The 21,217-nt window shown below is 37.8% G+C and overlaps 1 protein-coding gene and 1 pseudogene across 1 annotated transcript in view; both read right to left on the bottom strand.

Moving 5' to 3' along the window:
* Window positions 1–877: 877 nt before the first annotated feature.
* Window positions 878–21,217, bottom strand: part of AEBP2 (AE binding protein 2) — a 73,321-nt gene continuing 52,981 nt past the window's right edge. Inside the window, 6 exon segments of the mRNA XM_012447692.3 lie at window positions 878–2,426; window positions 2,980–3,006; window positions 6,135–6,248; window positions 8,276–8,343; window positions 19,492–19,524; window positions 19,526–19,617. Of these exon segments, the coding sequence (XP_012303115.2) occupies window positions 2,381–2,426; window positions 2,980–3,006; window positions 6,135–6,248; window positions 8,276–8,343; window positions 19,492–19,524; window positions 19,526–19,617 (380 nt within the window). The 3' untranslated portion in view covers window positions 878–2,380.
* On the bottom strand, window positions 8,426–17,810 carry LOC135275228 (zinc finger protein ENSP00000375192-like; annotated as a pseudogene).

The following is a 21,217-nucleotide window of genomic DNA, read 5'->3' as shown; positions in this document are numbered from 1 at the left end:
TGGATTCTTTCAAATTTTTGAGTATTTGCATATACATGAGACTCAAGAAATGAGATCCAAGACTAAACATACAGTTCATTTATAGCTCATATACACCTTATACACATAGACTGAAGGTAATTTTATACAACAGTTTTAATAATTTTATGTATGAAACAAAGTTGTAATTACGTTTTGACTATGACCAGTCACATGAGGTCTGTGGTGGAATTTTCCACTTGCGGCATGATGTCAGCACTCAGAAAGTTTTGGACTTTGGAGCATTTTTTATTTCAGATTTTTGGATTAGGGATTGCCAACCTGTAGTAAAAATCTGGGGCTTGCAGGACCTAAGGTCTCACCACACCACTCAATTCTGCCAATGCAGGGAGAAAGCAGGCATAGAAAACAAACATATAAATGGGTATGCTTGTGAGCTGTAGTTTGCTCGATGCTGAACAATACATAAATTCTGGACAACAGACTTATTTCAGGTGTCATATTACAAATATGTCATATTAGAAGGTAGGAGGAACAATACAGATGGGTAGACATTAATAAATGAAAACCACAAATTAAAATTTTCACACTTATTACCCAATCATAATTGGATGTTATGTGTATATATGTATACATACAAGTTATAAAGCTAGCTCATTTCAATTCCATATTCTTTTTGGTGTGTTAATCAACAGTAGCAAACCAACATCAGATAAGCAGCAAAAGAATTATGAGTGATTGAATACTCAGCAGTTAATCAAGAATCAGGAAATCTGGTTTTGACATCTAAGTATTTCTACACAATGAAAAAACTTATTTACTGTGCTCTTTAGAAAATATCAGATGTATCTTTTCAGGTGTCATTTTAAAATTGAATTAAATTGTTACAATTTGAAGCTATATGTGATTTGCTTTGTTTTATTAGAAAAAATACTCAAGCAAGGTCTACAATCATTGGTCAATTAAAAATGACTTACAAGAACATGAGGCAATAAAATAAAAATACAGGTATAAACTATGTATCTGAAACACTTCTATTTGGCAATTTTATAACAAATCAAATTTTAAAAAGAACAAAAAAGATTGCAGATTACTTCGCAGATACAGAATAAAGCAATTGATGAAGTGCTTAAGCAAAAGAAAACAAAAAAAACACACTGCTTTTCTTTCAAAAAATAAAATCACGTTGCTATAGATCAAATGGATAATACCCTTATTAAACAACCATTCCAGAATGTCTTATAGTAGTAGTGCTTTTATTTGCACGTCATGTAATTTTATAAGACTCATTTCATGTTTATAGCTCTTTACCCCATTGTTAATGAATAAAGTCTCTCATAATTTTTACATTTTTTAATTTTGTAAAGCAAATGAGAAATGATTTATGTATCATGGAACCTTTCCCATTTTGGAACCAAAAGTTTAATTCTATATTTTTGTCTATTATTTCTTTAAAAAATTTAGTGTAAAAACTGCTGGTTTTTATATCACTGTAGTAAAGTGAAAACTCCTCAATCAGGAGTATTTTCTGCAGTTTCACTGCATAAAACCACATACTTTACAATATGTCCTTCCAACAGTAAGGAAATAATTGATTTCATGATCACTGTCAGATATGAGTGCCATAATTCTATTATGGGTATAGGTCCTCCCTCAAAGACTTTCTGGAAGGATGTTCAATTTGTTTTGTTCTTATAGATATTAACAGTAGTTCGTAGTCCCTTAAGTCTGCGAAAGACATTTATTGTTAAAGAAGGTGCTTTTATTAACAATTCCTCTGGCAGCACTAGTGAATTACAATATCCTTCAATATTATTTCTACCATAATATATACATTTAACTTTCATGCCTCTAGAAAAAACATCTACAGTACATTTCAAAATATAAAAATATATTACAAATCTGCTGAATTATTTACAAGCAATGTTCTATTATCTCTATGCAACATTTGTTTAATACAATACTAACAAGTTACACATATTTCCATTTCTGTAAGTTAAAAAAAATCGATATGGCTTCTTGCTTACCAAGCAAGAAAGTGATTTTATTTTCCTTTTCAAAACCAACTTTGGTGCATAAAAGATTCAGTTTGAAGATACTTGTAAAAAAAATACAATTTTTCTTACATTAAGAAAAAACAACTCAAAAACCAAATGATTTCCTCAGAAAAAAAAATTAGAGTCATATAGGTTAAATGAAAATATGAAGATTATTCAAATAATTTGAAAGGTTTTTCAAAAACTGTTAACAGATTAGTTATATAGGTAAATATGAACATACTGTACTCCATGAGAAAGCCCTAGTCCTGAAAAGGGAGCCACCAGACATACTGCAACACTCTTTAACAGTAATTTTCAGCCCTAATTCGATAGACGAATTTTTAGTTGATTGCAAACGTCGTTCACTGTTTGCTTAAATACAAATTGAACACTTTTCTTATCAGAGTTCTGCAAAAGAACACAAATGGCAACCAATCACATCTATTTATCATAATTGAAAAGTAAATTATCTCTTGATAATTTTCATTGTCTAAATATTTCCTAATATGACTTCAAATCAATAAACACTGTCAAGACAAATATCCTTACAGTGCTTTTGGTATTTGTAAGGGTACATGTTGTAATTGTTTTTCTTTCCAATATAAACTACTGAAATCACTAAAGGGGGAAAAAAAAAAGTAAAGCAGCTTAAAGCAGCAAGCATGCAAAGCCTTTAAGAAGCTGTTCTACTAAGTTGCCAAAAGAGTGTTTGCTCAGTCTCCCACAGTACCATTCCATGAAAATGTGGATATACGGTAATATATTAATATATTCCACCGAAGAGTCTACTTCATTCACAGAATGTTTACACTAAGCATAAATATTATCCTAAATACTGGATTAAAAAAAAAAAAAGGAAGGGGTTGACTCTAATGTGCAACTTTTCCTAAACCCATTGTCAGTGACTAAGACTGCAGGTGTCCCCGCTTGTTTGCTTTTTATGTATTTATTTATTTTTTACCTCTTCAACCTCTTCTGCGGCATTGTTCTAGAAAAAGAGAGAAAGAAATTCTTTTATTCAACTAAATCAAACACACTGCTTCAAGAGACATTAAAAATATTTATAAGATACAGGCAATGTGACGATCATAGATTATAATGAAAATTTATTTCCAAAACATTTATACATATGGATCCATACTTAGTTACATAATAATAGTTGCTTAATAAAAGTTTTAAATTTAGCTTGCTTGTGCGTTTCTAAGAAAGAATTCCATGTGTAATACACATATTTTAGGCAACTAGTACTTTAAAGCTGACGCTTGGCTGGGTCCCAGTGGCTCATGCCTGTACTCCTCCCAGCAGTTTGGGAAGCCAAAGCAGAAAGATTGCTTGAGCCCAGAAGTTCAAGATAAGCCTGGGAACACAGACAGATGTGGTCTCAAAAACAACAAACAACCCTGAAGCTTAAATCCCAAATAAATTCAGTTGTCCCTTGGCATGCACGGTGGGAGTGTGGGGGTACCCAGAACAGAATCTCCTGTAGATTCCAAAATCCAAGGAAATAGCAGTATTTGCAAATAACCGACATACATCCTTCTGCATACTTATAATACTTAATATAAACGCTATGTAAATCAGTGTTATACTATACTGGTCTTTTATTTGTATTTTTTTAATTGTTTTATTGTTATCTTTTACCCCCAAATAGCTTTGACACACAGTTGGTTGAATCCATGGATGTGGAAGCTGCGCATACCGAGGGCCAACTGTGTATTTAGTCTCATTTTGGAGAAATATATTTTACAGAAGGTTTGCCATGCTTTCATTTTGACATGTGCACAAGAAGGAAATTATTTCTCCTAAAAACAAGAAAGAATAATTTTCTTATTTTAATTAATTTCACAAGTTTTCCCAATCAAAATCTAGAAATTCAAGAAAAGACTGCTACACCAGGGCAAATGTAGGGGCTTCCATGACTCTATACCACTTTACAGTACACCCAATTCTGATTTTCAGAATAGTGAAAGCATGTAGAGTCAAAATTAAGTTTTATGGTGGTTTTTTTTTTTTTTTTGGACACAGTCTTGCTCTGTAGCCCCAGCTGGAATGCAGGATGCATTCTTGGCTCACTGCAACCTCCACCTCCTGGGTACAAGTGATTCTCATGCCTCAGCCACCCAAGTAGCTGAGATTACAGGAGTGCACCACTATATTCGACTGATTTTTGCATTTTTAAGAGAAACAGGATTTCATTATGTTGGCCAGGCTGGTCTCGAACTCTTGGCCAAAAGTGATACACCCACCTCGGCCTCCCAAAGTGCTGAAATTACAGGCGTGAGCACCTCACCCAGCCAAGATGGCTTTTTTGATACAGGTAAGGAAAATTAAATCCACAGAAGCACCTAATATATCATAATAACATCCTCATTTCCAACTACAAAGTCAGTAAGGATTGTGGAATCATACACATATTTGAGAATATGCAACACTGTTCCTACGACTTCAGAATATCCGTTCTAAGCTTAATTTTTTTCAAGTTGCTTTCACTAAAATATCTCAATTGCTTCCCACATAGCACAAGAGCAGAAAAAAATAAGCTGGTTTGGTGAGAAAGCAAGACTCACTGAAAGAAGGAAGTAGGATGCAGGGCAGAAACACAGATTAATCTTAATTTAAGATTCATGCTCCTTTGACAACTCTCTGAGAGGTAACTTGTAACCGTCCCAAATTTTTAGTAGTAGACTACTCTCAATCTTCTTCTCCTTGATGATCTAGTTCATTCCACAAAGAATAAGTTTTACTGTATTAATTAGCACTTTCATCAAAAGAAGTTCGAGAAGAAAAAAGTTTTTTTGAGACAGGGTCTTACTCTATCAGCCAGGCTGGAGTGCAGTGGCACGATCTTTGCTCACCGCAGCCTCGAACTCCCAGGCTCAAGCAATCCTCCCACCTCAGCCTCCTGAGTAGCTGGGACCACAGGCATGTGCCACCATGCCTGGCTAATTTTTGTATTTTTTTGTAAAGATAGGGTCTCACTATGTTGCCCAGGCTGGTCTTGAACTCCTAGATTTCAGCAATCTGCCCACCTCAGTGTCCCAAATGCTGTGATTACAGGCATGAGCCACTGGGCCCACCCAAAAACACCTTTTTTGTGGTAGGGAAAACTATGTTTCCACATGGAAATGTCCACTATGTTAGAATTTCACTCATAGAATAATGTCTCAAATTACAGGAATCTCCAGGTGAGTAACACTCCAAAAAGGTGCATCGTAGAATGAATACATCCTCCAAAGTACTACTATAAAATTAGCTATCTTTACAATAGCTAAAATACACAAAGTTTCATTCAAAAAGATATAAAGTCCTTTCGGTAAGAGTGCCTTTTAAAAGCTGGTTTTAAGCATTTCCACCACTTTTTTAATCACTCTAATGTACCTCATTTGGATAGAGGCACTATGGAGTTCAATCACATTCTGTAGAACCTTAGGCAGATTAACTATTTAACCTCTTGCCTCAGTTTTCCAATCTGTAAAACAGAAATAGTAAAACCTACTTCACAGAGCAGCCGTGAGGACAAAGTATATGCAAAGCACCTGGCAAAGTGACTTAGCACATAGACAGAAATTCTGGTCTCTTCTCCTTCCCCCCATACCTTTATAAGCATAGTACACTAAAAAAAAAAACTCAAATCATAAAAGTACTAGAAATGTGAACACTCTAAGCTATGTATTAAAAAAAACAAACAAATAATATTTGAATTGCTCTTTTAGAAAGTTTAGAGAAAGTGTAAGTTTTAAAAAAAATCAAAACAGTTTTGGTATTTCAGACTCATGCAACATATTATTAGGTCCACAAAAGTCTGTTATTATAAAAGGAATTACCTTGTTAAAAGGGCATTTATCTTCAAATTACTATGTATATTACAATCTAACATACTTAAGATAAATCTGGGATTAAACAAGCATATAAACTTTAGCAAAATACTGTTTTCCTGGATTGTACAATTTTTAAACTTTTTGTGAGTCCACACACCAAAGAAAAAAATGCCAGGAAATAGTAAGATATGCTTGGTATTAAAATTCAGTACTGAAAACTAAGTCCTAATTTATCCAAATTTTGGGGAGAGAAAATTACAATTCAAAAAGTAAAACATAAAGGTAAGAATTAAATTACCTGTATATGTTTGGGTCCAAAAGCAAGGCAGTATCTTTGGGTAGCTTTGATAAATGAACTACTTTAGTTTTTAACTGATGTCGTTCACTTTCATTCACCCACACATCAGGCAGACTATGAATTAAAAAACAAGTCAATAATAAGATAACATTAATTTTAGATTTACACTTCCTGTGCCTTCATATTCCGGCATTTTCTGCTACTCTGATCAGTCCATATTAAGTGAACAAGTTTCCCAGAAGCCAGGGTAGCTCAGCTATCAACCTTAGTAGCAGGACGTGGAATCCCAGATAAGAAATGACACTATTAAAATTTTAAACATGAATTCAGGAATAAAGTAAACATTTTCAGCAGCAACATCTTATAAAACTTCAAAACTTATCAGAGCACTCTGGCTAGCTTTTTACTCAATGAGTGAAATTCATACTTGAGTTTGATTTGTTGGAAATCTGAGAGCAAGTTTCTTTACTGAGAGAAAAGTAAAAGGGCCCGGCATGTTGGCTCATGCCTATTATTCCAGCACTTTGGGAGGCCAAAGTGGGGAAGATCACTTGAGCCCAAGAATTCAAGCCTAGACTGGCCAACATGGTAAAAACCCGTCTCTACTAAAAATACAAAAATTAGCTGGGCATGGTGGCACACAGCTGTAATCCCAGCTACTCTGGAGGCCGAGGCATCACTTGAACCCAGGAGGCAGAGGTTACACTGAGCCAAGAGTGCACCACTACACTCCAGCATGGGCGGCAGAGCAAGACTGTCTCAAAAATAAATAAATAAATAAATAAAAACCCTGGAAGATTAAACTCCATTAAAAAAAAAAAATGCATGTGGCCACAACACTAAATTCAAAGAAATTCAACTCTGTAAGAAAATTCAAATGAATGTATTTTGATATTTGAATTAATCAACTTCCAAAACATTAGGAATACACACATTTGAATTTGATTTTTTGGACAGGGTCTCACCCTGTCACCCAATCTTGAGTGCAGTGATTCAATCACGACTCACTGCAGCTTCAACCTCCTGGGCTCAATCAATCTTCCCAACTCAGCCTCCTGAGTATCTGGGACTACAGGCAACAACATCACAACCAGCTAATTGTTTTTGTTTTTTGTTTTTTTCCTGTAGAGACAAGCTCTCACTATGCTGCCCAGGCTGATTCCAAACTCCTGACCTAATAGCAATCCTCCTGCCTCAGCCTCACAAAGCACTGGGATTGCCAGCATAAACCACTGCACCCAGCTATTGGCCACATATGTGAATTAGGTATGCATAATGAAATCTCTTTCAATTACGTTTATTCAATTCTTGATACTTATAAATTTTGTCCAAAATTTCTATAATATACCCTCATTTCCTTTTATAAAATCAAAATTTTAATTAAAAAGATAAAAAGAAAATTAAACATGAAATATCTGAACTGAGAAACATCTAGGTCAGAAGTGCTATAAATAGGCACTAAAACTCAAAAAAAAATGTAATCACTGCTAGAAAACTGGTCAATTGATTTTTTTTTTTTTTTTTGGATGTACAGCAAAACCACAATCATTAGAATTTTTTTTCTTTTGGTCAATTGCTTTTTCTATAAAATATCATTCATTGTGTGCTAGAGAACATTTACAAATTTTTTAAATAAATGATTCAAACAAAGGCACAGTTATAGCTGCTTATATACCGCTTGGAGGTCCCTAAAAATCCTAAAAATGATTAAAACTTTCTACAACTACTTCTTCCTGTGCCTCAGTCTCCTGAGTAGCTGGGATTACAGGTGCATACCACCACATCCAGCTAATTTTTGCGTTTTTCATAGAGATGGGGTTGCACCATGTTGGCCAGGCTGGTCTCAAACTGCTGACCTCAAGTGATCCACCCACCTTGGCCTCCCAAAGTGCTGGGATTACAGGTGGGAGTCATGGCCCCCAGCTTAAAAAAAAAAAAACCTTAAGTTTCAAAGCTTGTAAGGTAAGCCAGATAGTCTAAGACCTTTCAGATTATCTCTTTAATCCTGACAACCTCAAAATGTTGTACAATGTCATTTCTTTTTGTTTGAATTTAATAACAAATAATTTTTGTGCTTAGGATTTTAACAAAAATAAAACATAAACTTATTAAATGTTACAGATAGTATTTCAAATACTTACATATCTTCAGGCATCCAATGAAGCAAAAGTTTTATCTTCCCAGAATCTTCTTTTCTCTTAGCTATTACCTGATAATGAAACGAAAAAAAATCATAAAACAATTCGCAAAACATCATTTTCATGCATTGTTAAAAAAACACTTTTGGGGCTGGGCGCGGTGGCTCATGCCTGTAATTCCAACACCTTGGGAGGCCAAGGTGAGTGAATCACAAGGTCAGGAGTTCAACACCAGCCTGGCCAATGTGGTAAAACTCCATCTCTACTAAGAATACAAAAATTAGCCGGGCATAATTGCAGGCTCCTGTAATTTCAGCTACTCTGGAGACTGAGGCAGGAGAATCACTTGAACTCGGAAGATGGAGGTTGCAGTGAGCCGAGATAGAGCCACTGGACTCCAGCCTGGGCAACACAGTAAGACTTCATCTTATAAAAAAAAGAAAAAAAGGCCAGGCACGGTGGCTCATGCCTGTAATCCCAGCAGCACTTTGGGAGGCCGAGGCAGGTGGATCACCTAAGGTAACCAGCCTGGCCAACATGGTGAAACCCCATCTCTATGTAAAAAAAATATACATATATATATATATATATATATATATATATATATATAAAAAATAAAATTTAAAAACCACTTTTAATCAAGAACTTAAGTGTTCATACCCTGGAAAAGATAGTACCACCACTACATCCTGCTTTGTAGTTCTTCCCTGCTTTGTGGCACTCAAATCTGTCTGTCTTTCCCACAAGGCTGAAAAGTCCATGACATAGGTATCTTCTTATTCTATGAACCTTTGGGTCATACCACGTATAGCAGTGTTTAGTATAAAATGAATTAATTAACTGTTTGGAAATCTATTCTAAAAAAATAAACCTAGATTCAGTAAAAGCTCTGTGCTCAAGGATATTTGCATTACAGGTAACACTGTTAAGCACTTCAGGCCTAAAAAGGGGAAAGCAAATATCCCAACACTGAGATCTAAAAACTGTACTTGTTAATACCTATTATCTCCATCCAAGTTGCCATAACCCAAGTTCAGGTCTCCATTCTTCTGGACCTCCTCAAGTCATCAAAGCTACTTTTCACTCAATACCCAGAAAGCTTTTCCCAAAGTACAAATTCAGTAGTATCACTTTCCTGATAAACTCTTCAACAGCTCCCCTGAGGACTTGTGAAAGGGTCACTCTAAGTGTGGTACAGTAAACTCTTCAGGATCTGGCCTCTCTAGGCCTCCGCTATTTCATGCTTTTCTGCCTTGAACTCCCTTAGCCTCATATTGAGAACTGTTTCCCAAACTACTTGGAACATATAAAAGAAATATTGTCCTGATCTGTAACTTAATGGAACAACTAACTCTCCGGGCTTTCTGTGCTCCAGCAGCATTAATATTTTACAGAAGAACAATTATCATATTCAGATACTATTAGAGTACTAGGCACACAAAAGTAAAATAAAACAAATCCCACTCTACTAAAACTAAAGACTTATTTATATGAAAACTCTAGTTCACAGCTTTTGGAAGGCTTACTAAAGGTCACTTCCTCAGTGGCTCACGCCTGCAATCCCAAAGTATGGGAGGCCAAGATGGGAGGATCATGTAAGCGCAGGAGTTCTACACCAGCCTGGGCAACATAGGGAAACCCTGTTTCAATACAAAAAATTAGCCAGCTGTGGTAGTGTGTGCCTGTAATACCAGCTCCTTGGGAGGCTGAGGTTGATAGAATTCCCCGCGCCCAGGAGCCGAGACCATGTCACTGCACTCCAGGCTGAGGGAGAGTGAGGCCCCACACCATCCAAAAAAAAAAGAAAGAAAGAAAAAGAAAAAGGTCACTTATTTAAAAAGCGATATACTGCAGAATTACAGTAAAAATCGAGATCAAAAACTGTAACATGTCTCACTAGGATATCTCTAATGGCTTTCAACTGTCTACAAGTTCTGGCTCCGCTTTAAATAAATAACAACTGCAAATCATTAGATTATGTCTACATTTAAGTTTGGTTTATTAAAGAATTGTGATCAGCAACCCCAATTAATTTATCTATACTACAAAGTGTGACTTTGGCCCTCTATAACAAATTACTGAACATTCATTTACATATTCAGAATAAATGTTTAAGTTATATACACTTTTGATTACTCATTTTAACTCAGGCAATTAACCTAAGCAACTACAGGTCTCAGTTAAGTCAAACAAAATTTACATTAAATTTTTACTCCCACCACCTCATCACTTTCCCGCCTGGCATATGCAGTGTCTGCCATGCACATACACAATGATACATCTCCTTTTTAGGACACATGCATTATCACCTTTTCCACACTGATCCTCCCCCGCCAACTCTAATAATGAGTGAAGGGTCTCTTAGTCTATGTCTCCAAAATGTTGAGTGCTTACTCTGCATTAGCATGTATTACATACACCATATTGCCAATCCTTTATGTGCCTACGTTCCCTCACAGAGTGTGGAATGTAGAATATGGTAGACAATTCAGTCTCTACCCCCAGGTACTAACAAAAACATTTCTAATAAATGCAGAATGCAAGCAAATAATTATAATGGAATACTATGCAGTCATTTAACATTGGGTTTATACAAACACTAATAAAAACAAGTAATAGGCCGGGCATGGCGGCTCATGCCTATACTTTGGGAGGCTGAGGTGGGTAGAACACCTGAGGTTAGAAGTTTGCGACCCGCCTGGCCAGCATAGGGAAACCCTGTCTCTACTAAAAATACAAAAATTAGCCAGGCGTGGTTGGTGCATGCCAGTAATCCCAGCTACTCGGGAGGATGAGACAGGAGAATTGCTTGAACCTGGGAGGCGGAGGTCGCAACAAGCCGAGATCTTGACACTGCATTCAAGCCCGGGCAACAAAGTGAGTGAGACTACGTCTCAAAAAAAAAAAAAAAAAAAGTAGCAATGGTACTAATATCAAAGTAAAAGGTACAAAGTCATACTATATGATTATGACTATCAAAAACAAAAGAAAAATTTATATGCAACAGTATGTACATTTAAGTAAAAAATCCATTAATCCGAACAATTAAAATACGTACTACTCTATGCAAACCTCAAAAAAATAAAAGGAAAAACAAAAAACAGGTTTGCTTTGGCAATGAAATCATGGCACACAACTTCTACTTTTCTTTTTTCTTTTAGTTTTTAATCACATCAGTTTTTCAACAAACTTTTCTCAATTTCATTTGTTTTTTCAAGCCAAGGTCTCACCCTGTCACCCAGGGAGTGCAGTGACATAATCTCGGCTCACTGCAACCTCTGCCTCCTAGGTTCAAGTGTTCTTCCCGCCTCAGCCTCCTGAGTAGCTAGAACCACAAGTGCAGCCACTACGCCTAGCTATGTTTGTTTTTTGTACAGAGGGGGTTTCACCATGTTGCCCAGGCTGGCATCAAACTCCTAAGCTCAAGCAATCTGCCCCACCTTGGTCTCCCAAAGTGCTCAAATTACAGGCGTGAGCCACAGCACCCAGCTTCAGCTTCACTTTTAATCATGTATTTTCACAAAAGGAAAAAAAAGAAAAAGGAATTAAGCTTTAAATAATCAAACTAAAGCCATGTTACCATTATTAATTAAGGGAATAAAAATGCCATTTGTTTTACTATCTGAGTATAAGTACGTGGCTTACCTTAGCCAATCAAAAGCATTCAGAGCAGGTAAAATTTTTTTAAGTCTTTACATTTTTATTACTCAAAAAAGTTTCATTTTTTAATTTAGCTTTCTGACTCTGTGCTTGTGTCTTCAACACTTTCACAACCATTTTCTGCTCCTCAATAAGGAGAGCATGCTTGGTCCTGTCACGAACACATTTACAACATGTGAAACCACCAAAGGCCATGTTTCTGTTTTAGACAATCTCATAAGAACTTTAAGTCTTAACACTGCGAACCCCTCGATGTCTGCATGGGCACATAACACATGCAGATTCTGGTGCTTTCCCAATCTTCTTGGTATAAAGGTAAACAATTCTAGTTTTGTTAGAGGCTGTATCGTAGGAAAGCCTACAACGGTATGTCAAACGCTGGACCATTCTGAGTGCCTGCAGACAACGTCCCCGGAAGAGGAAGAAGAAAGTCTTTGAAATATCTTTAAATGAATAAACAGTAAAGAAAAAAATACTACTGAGAAGGAAAAGTCTCTAATTTACAACTTAAGGCACTTATTATGTCCTGGAGTTTTTTACTGTTTTTAGTTAGTTTTATTTTAAATGAAAGGTAGCCCAATCAGTTTTTAGGTTTAAGCTTAAGGAATCTATGCAAGTTAAATGGTACATCAATCTGAACAGAAAGACCTAAAGAAGTGTAAGAAAAGCAGGCCGGGCGCCATGGCTCAGGCCTGTAATCCCAGCACTTTGGGAGGCCGAGGCGGGTGGATCACAAGGGCAACAGATCGAGACCATCCTGGCTAACATGGTGAAACCCTATCTCTACAAAATATACAAAAAATTAGCTGGGCATGGTGGTGTGCACCTTTAGTCCCAGCTACCCAAGAGGCTGAGGCAGGAGAATCGCTTGAACCCAGGAGGTGGAGACTGCAGTAAGCCAAGATTGTGCCACTGCACTCCAGTCTGGCAATAAAGTGAGACTATGTCAAAAAAAAAAAAAGAAAGAAAGAAAAAGAAAAGCAATATACTTTCCATTTCATTACCAGATTGTGAAAATTAAGGTAATGCTTAAAATAAAATCAGAAAATAATAATGTTTAACTCTTAAAATTTCCATACAAAGAAAATTAGCACTTTAGTGTTTTAATAATCTTAATCTCAATTTTTTAAATCACGTTCCAACCACTCAAACAAAATAATGTTACAATGTCATCCTGAAAACGTATTAGGACTGAGTAAAAGCAGAACTTTAAGCAAAAATAAAACACCATCTCCACTATATAAAAACCTGTAGTAAGACCAGGTGCAGCAGCTCACACCTATAATCCCAGTACTTTGGGAGGCTGAGGCAGGAGGATTGCTTGAGCCCAGGAGTTCCAGGCCAGCCTGGACAACATGGTGAATCCCTGTTTCTCTTTTTTATTTTTTAAAATATGGGTTAAAAAAAAAAAAAAGCCTAGTAGATAAATAAACACTCTGATTCTAGACTTGGCAACAAAATTAAATAAAAAGTCCAAACACAGGCCTGGAGATGCTAAAACAAAATACCTCTATAATTAAACAATACATAAAAACAATACAAGCCAACCAAGCACAGCAAGCCAACTGACTGGTAACTAGGATTTTGCTGACCTCTTCTGGAGAAGGCTCGAAAGAAAATATTCCAATTAACGAAATAAGGCAAATTAGGCAAACCAAACAGTACCTCATATCCTTTTTTTAATGAACTGTTTCATTATTTGTACTGTTATTTTCTACAAAGGTTAATTTGATAAAAGTAACTTAAATTTGTAGTTAGTACTGGATGTTTTTTTTACTACTAACAGAATTGCTTCTGTTTAACGTGTACTGCCTCCATCAAAACCTTCCCAGTTCCAGAACTTTGGAGAATTTGCTCACCTAGCTCCTTTCCTTTCTATTGTGTCCAACAAAGACCTTATCTCATTATGGATGTCTCTTCCTTCCACTTTCCTTCCCCAGGAAAAAAAAAATCATTCTTCAGATTATATTCCACCTTTGTGACTTTTCCTCAGTCAAGATACCTCAGCCTCCTCACTGTGACTTAAGGGTACACTCACTCATTCCTAGGTTTTTAAACTTACAATATATGTAAGTGTCAATGTTCTTATGTCCTCTCAGATGTTTTCTATAGCTAAAAACCTTTTCATTTTCATGGACTATTTTGATCCTGAGCAAATTTTTTATTTTCTTTCTAGATTTCTAATATTATTGCCACTATTTTTGGTTCCTTCATTTTCCTTTTTTTTTTGGAACCATCTCTATTCTTCCCATGGTGAAGCTAAGGATTGCACCAAAAGGAGCTGCTCTAATGAAAGCATATGCAAGTTAGTGCCTCCCTTTTATATCACAAGTTTATCATAACCACTATTCTCTTATCTGTAGAGATACTAGCTCATTACTAGACCACCGTTTTATCAAATCTATGGCCCTTTAAATCATTAATTATTTGGTGAGGCCCAACCACTTCAATCCTTACACTTTTCTCATTATTTGCACTTATTTCCTAGGTAATCTTATCCAGTTTGGTAACTATAAATACCACAAATATACTAAATACTCCCATATTTTCTGTCTGTAGCCACATCTCTCTCCTCTGAGCTCTAAACATATCCATCAGCCTAAGTGGCAGAACCACTGAATGCCCTATAGGCCTCTAAATGTGTCCAAATTAGAGCTCTTGATATTCCCCCTCCCCAATCTGCTTCCCTGAGAGCCTCCATGGAAACGCCATTCATTTGGCCAGCTGCCCAGGCCAAAAAGCCTTGAAATTGCTGCTGCTTCTCATTCTAAAACCCAGTATCTATCCATAAGTCTTGTCCACAGTAACTCCAAAAGATAACCAGAATCCAACCCTGAACTCCACTGCAAACATTCCAGTCTAAGCCACTGTCATTCTCACTTGAAATACTGAAAAGACAAATTCCACTTTACTCTCACCCTTGACTTTCTACAATTTGTTCTCAACACAGAAACCAAAGCGAATGTATTAAAGCCTACAGGAGGGAAAAAAACAACAGTGGTTTTCTAGGGCAGGAGGTGGAGGTAGGAATGTACTACAAAGCTACACTAGGAAACCACAGTGCTGGGACTGTTCTATCTGAACTGTCATGGTGCTTGCCTCAGTGACTACAACTTTCAAAACTCACTAGAAATGTGTAACTTTCAATGGGTACAGTTTATTATATAGAAATTATACCTCAGTAAAAATTATTGACAGCAAGTTTCTTTACTAAGAGAGAAATAGGCTGGGCGCAGCGGCTCATGCCTGTAATCCTAGCACTTTGGGAGGCCGAGGCGGGTGGATCACGAGGTCAACAAATCGAGACCATCCTGGTCAACATGGTGAAACCCCGTCTCTACTAATAATACAAAAACTTAGCTGGGCACGGTGGTGCGTGCCTGTAATCCCAGCTACTCAGGAGGCTGAGGCAGGAGAATTGCCTGAACCCAGGAGGCGGAGGTTGCGGTGAGCCGAGATCGCGCCATTGCACTCCAGCCTGGGTATCAAGAGCGAAACTCCGTCTCAAAAAGAAAAAAAAAAAGAAAAAAAAAAATTAGCCAGGTACGTTGGCAGGCGCCTGGAGACTGAGGCAGGAGGACTGCTTGAACCAAAGAGGCGGAGGTTGCAGTGAGCTGAGAGCACACCACTGCACTCCAGCCAGGATGACAGAGCAAGACTCCATCTTAGGGAAAAAAAAAAACAAAAGAAAAGGGCCGGGCACGGTGGCTCACGCCTGTAATCCCGGCACTTCAGGAGGCTGAGGTGAGCAGATCACTTGAGGTAAGGAGCTCAATACCAGCCTGGCCAACATGGCAAAACCCCATCTCTACTAAAAATACAAAAATTAGCTGTGCACAGGGGCACTAATTTAGTAGGAGTCCCAGCTACTAGGGAGGCTATAGCACAAAAATCGCTTGAACCTCAGAAGCAGAGGTTGCAGTGAGCCGGTATGGTGCCACTGTACTCAGGCCTGGATGACAGAGAGACACTCTGTCTCAAAAACATAAAAATGAAAATATTATTTAAAAAACTAGGCCAGGCACGGTGGCTCATTCCAGCACTCTGGGAGGCCAAGGCAGGAGGATCGCTTGAGCCCAGGAGTTTAAGACCAGCCTGGGAAACACAGCAAGACTTTGTTTCTACAAAAAAAAAAACAAATAAGTAAGAATAAAAATTAAAAATCAAAAAATTAGCGAGGCCTGGTGGTGCGCTCCTATAGACCAAATTACTTGGGAGACTGAGGCGAGAGGACTGCTTGAGCCCAGGAGTTTGAGGCAACAGTGAGCCACGATCATACCACCACATTACACCCTGGGTGATAGAGTGAGACTCTGTCTCTAGAAAAAAAATTAATTTATATAATACATTTAAAAACTTACATTATGTCAAGCATGCCTCCATTTACATTTAGTCCATAAACAAGACAAGGTTAGCCTGGGCAACATGGCGAGACCTTGCCTCTACAAAAAATAAAAATAAAAAAATTAGCCAGGTGTGGTAGCTCCTGGCTACTCAGCTACTCAGCGTGGTCCCAGCTGTACTCAGAAGGCTGAGGAGGGGGGATCTCTTGAATTCAGGAGATCAAGGCTACAGTGAGCCATGTTTGTGCCACTGCACTCCAGCCTGGGTGATAGAGGAAGACCCTGTCTTGGAAAGGGAAAGGAAGACAAAGGATGTCAGCAGGGCATGATGACTCACACCTGTAATCTCAGCATTCTGGGAGGCTAGGACAGGAAGAATGCTTGAGGCAAAGAGTTCAAAACCAGCCTGGGCAACATAGCAAGATCGTGTCTCTCGATAAAAATATATTAAAAATAAATGTTTAAAAAAAAAAATCCAAGGATGTCCCCTCTGACCATTCCTATTCCACCTAGTACTAGAAGTCCTAGCTAAAGCAATCAATCAGGTAAAATCAATAAAAGGCATCCAAATAGGAAAAGAGGAAATCAAATTATTTCTCTTCACTGACACTACGATTCTACACCTAGAAAACCCTGAAGATTTCACCAAAATCTCATAAGCCTGAGTAACAACTCTGGCAAAGTCTCAGGATACAAAAATCAACATACAAAAATCAGTAGCATTTCTATACACCAGTTACACTCCAGCTGACAACCAAATCAAGAATGCAATACCATTTACCATAATCACCACCACACCTACACACCCTCACACACACACTCACTCTCCCCCTGCCCCGCAATTCAATAAACGGCACTGCAGAAATTGGCTGACCATATGCCAAAGAATGAAACTGGATTCTTACTGAATTCTCACCATATAAAAAATTAACACAAGATGGGCTGGGCATGGTGGCTCACACCTGCAATCCCAGCACTTTGGGAGGCTGAGGCAGGTATATCACTTGAGGTCAGGAATTCAACACCAGCCTGGCCAACATGCCGAAACCCCATCTCTACTAAAAATACAAAAATTAGCTGGCGTGGTGGCATGCACCTGTAATCCGCCTACTCAGGAGTCTGAGGGAGGTGAATCACTTGAACCTTAGGGGGAAAGTAGCACTGAACCTAGGGGGTGGAGGTTGCACTGAACCTAGATTGTGCCAGGGCACTCTAGTCTTGGACAACAGAGCAAGACTCTGTCTCAAAAAAAAAAAAAAAAAAAAAAGGAGGTACAAAAAAGAGGAAAGCTATATATAATTATATAATTGGAAAGTAAGTAAGGACACCTCCAGCTGCCTTGAACAGTAAAATCCAAGGATGCTCTACAAGGCCTTTATATAAAGTAACATGGTGTTGCATATAACCCATACAAAGCCTCCCATATAAGTCAATACTATGTAAATGGTTGTTACACTATACTTTTTAATTTGTATTATCTTTATTGTGGTTCTTCTCCCCGGAAATATTACCAATCTGTGGGTGGTTGGAATCATGGTCGCAGAACCTGTGGATACGGAGGGATGACTGCATGTAGAAGTGAACAGAAAAATGCAAAAAAAAAACCTCATTACTATAGGAGATGAGGGAAATAGAGATTCAAACCAAACAAGATACTGATATCAATAAGGACCTTTTGTATTTCAATTCTCATGCATTTTTCAATTGGAAATATTAAAAAGTAACCCAAATTTTGTGTGTGTGTGTGTGTGTGTGTGTGTGTGTGTGTTTTTTTTAAAGACAGGATCTCACTTTGTCGCCCAGGCTGGAGTGCAATCACAGCTCACTGCAGCCTTGACCTCCTGGGCTCAGTCAATCCTCCCACCTCAGCCAGTACTACAGGTGCAAACCAATAGGCTCAGCTCATTTTTTGGCATGCTTTTGTAGAGACAGGGTTTTGCCACATTGTCCAAGCTGGTATTGAATTCCTAGGTTCAAGCAATCTGCCTGCCTGCCTTGGCCTCCCAAAGTGCTATGGATTATAAGCATGGGGCTACCACGCCTGGCTGTATTTTGTTTTTGTTGTTTTTTCATTTTTTGGGCTTTTTTTTTTTTTTTGAGGTGGAGTTTCCACTCTTGCTGCCCAGGCTACAGTGCAGTGGCGCGATCTCAGCTCACCGCACCCTCCACCTCCTAAGCTCAAGCAATTTTCCTCTCTCAGCCTCCCAAGTAACTGGGATTACAGGCATACGCCACCATGCCTGGGTAAATTTTTGTATTTTTAGTAGAGCAGGGTTTCCCCAACATTCACCAGGCTGATCTCAAACTCCTGGCCTCAGGTGATTCCGCCCACCTCAGCTTTTCAAAATGCTAGGGTTTGCAGACACTGCACCCCAGCCTGTATTTTGTATTCTGACAGCCAAAATTAAACATATACTTTTCAGACACTAGAATCACCAAAAGTATGGTCTATAATGTATGTTTATTAACTTAACTTACACCAAACTACACCAATTTAAAAATAACTGAAGAACAAAATGAAAAGAGGCATGGAAGAAAGAACAACTCTCTATTATATCCCCTCATTAACCAAAAACATAAACTGGATTTACTGCTTTTTCAAAATCTGGTGCTTTTCTTCTTCTACATTGACAACATAGTCATTCAACAATTATAGAGTGCCTACCATGTGCCAGGGCAAAATTCTAGGCATGTGGGATATATGAGGTGGAACAAAAGAGACTAAAATCCTTTCCCTCATCAAGCTCTAATAGCAAATGTAATCTTATTTTCTGTTTAACAAACATTGGATGGGGTGTGTGGGGTAAGAAGGGGTGGCTCCATGCAGTAAACAGAAAGGTGAATGAAACTTTTTAGAGCTAAAAGGAGTCTAATATTCTAATTTTGCAAATGAGAAGACCAGGTCAGAAAAGACACCTCGTTTTACCCTAGTGTTAGAATCCAGTAATACCTAGTAGCACTATACGACGTGTCACCCCACTATTCCTAAGTAGCTCAAAGTAAAGGCTAACATATTCAGTTTAATCACAAACATGTAAAATTACAGGAGATGTGTGCTTTATAACCAATAATACAAGCAATATTTTCAATATTGATAAAAGGTTTTGTGATATTAGTTAAATTGTATTTTCTTAATTGAGAGATTTAGAAATGATTGTGAAAATATATTTTTGCAAAGCTTTATATTTAATTAGGAAAAAATAAAAGAATACTTACAGTACTATGAAAAACGACACTGTGTCCCTTCCCCTAAACTTTCTATATGAGCTGAGAGGTTAAAGCATATGGCTCGATGTCTTATCGCATCCAGTGTTTGTGCATCGAAGAAATCATGTGGTCGTGCTAAAAATCAACATAAGAAAATAAAGAATATTTAAAAAAACATAACTAATAAGCAATAAAGACTGAAATAATTAACAAGTACGTATCTATCAATAGTAATTTATATTCAAGATACTATTTGCTAACAAAAACATGGACTCTAGATGAGAAGACTAACATACGAAAGCATTATTTCAACAAATGAGTGAATGTGGGTTACTTCTGACCTTAGGTGTGTTAAGATCTGACCTCAAGTGACATAAACCTCATAATTCCACATCTCAGCTACTTTATTTTTCACAAAATTTTATCTTTTACTCCAACATCTCTCCTCAGCATAAGGTCTCTATTTTCAGCAATCTGAGGAACACCTATGCATCAGGATCTCAAACTCACCATCGTCAAACATACAAAATAAATTTCATGACCATTTTGTATTGCCACGTAATTTCAACTTGTATAAATCTGACAATACAGTATTATTTTGAGGATTTTTTTTTTTTTTGAGACAGAGTCTCACTCCTTCACCCAGGATGAAGTGCAGTGGCACCATCTTTGCTGACTGCAACCTCCGTCTCCCAGGTTGAAGTGATTCTCGTAGCCTCAGCCTCTGGGGTAACTGGGACTACAGGCGTGCAGCACCCATGCTCGACTGATTTTTGTATTTTGAGTAGAGACAGGGCTTCATCATGTTGGCTGGGGCTAGTCTTGAACTCCTGGACTCATGTGATCCACCCACCTCAGCCTCCAAAAGTGCTAGGTATACCAGCATGAGCCACTGTACGCAGCCTATTTGAGGTTTTTGACAAGTATTTTCTTGATTATGAACAACTATTTGAACAATTATCCAATAAAATTACAAATGAATTTTTGGAGGGCCAATCAGTCCACCAAAGCTACCAATCAACTCCACCAGTTATCAGCTGTGTGGACTGTGGTGCAAACTACTTAACCTTCACTGCACTGTTGTAATTATTTAAAATGAAATTATCCTAACAATTTTCAATTGTAAGTAAATAAAACAAAATGCATATAAAAAAATTGCCTTACAAATCATAAGGCCGTTTATATAATAAGTTTATATAACTGTTTTTTTTTCCTTTTCTTTTAGATACAGGGTCTCTTTATCTGCTTGCCCAAGGTGCTAGAGTCCAGTGGTATGATCATAGCTCACTGCAGCCTCAAACAAACTTCTGGGCTCAAGTGTATTCTCCTGCCTCAGCCTCTTGAGTAGTTAGAACTATGGGCATGTTCCACAGTGTAACTATTTTTTAAAAATAAACTGTTTCGGCAGGCGCGGTGGCTCAAGCCGGTAATCCCAGCACTTTGGGGAGGCCGAGACGGGTGGATCACGAGGTCAAGAGATCGAGAGCATCCTGGTCAACATGGTGAAACCCCCGTCTCTACTAATACAAAAAATTAGCTTGGGCATGGTGGCGCGTGCCTGTAATCCCAGCTACCCAGGGAGGCTGAGGCAGGAGAATTGCCTGAACCCAGGAGGCGGAAGTTGCGGGTGAGCCGAGATCGCGCCATTGCACTCCAGCCATGGGTAACGAGCGAAACTCCATCTTAAATAAATCAATAAATAAATAAATAAATAAATAAAATAAACTGTTTCACA

The sequence above is a fragment of the Aotus nancymaae genome, unplaced genomic scaffold (genome assembly GCF_030222135.1).
Source record: "Aotus nancymaae isolate 86718 unplaced genomic scaffold, 86718_ANA_hifiasm-v0.15.2.pri h1tg000016l, whole genome shotgun sequence".
Taxonomy (NCBI): domain Eukaryota; kingdom Metazoa; phylum Chordata; class Mammalia; order Primates; family Aotidae; genus Aotus; species Aotus nancymaae.
The sequence above is the reverse complement of the archived record's forward strand: the minus strand, read 5'-3'. Positions and strand labels throughout refer to the sequence as shown.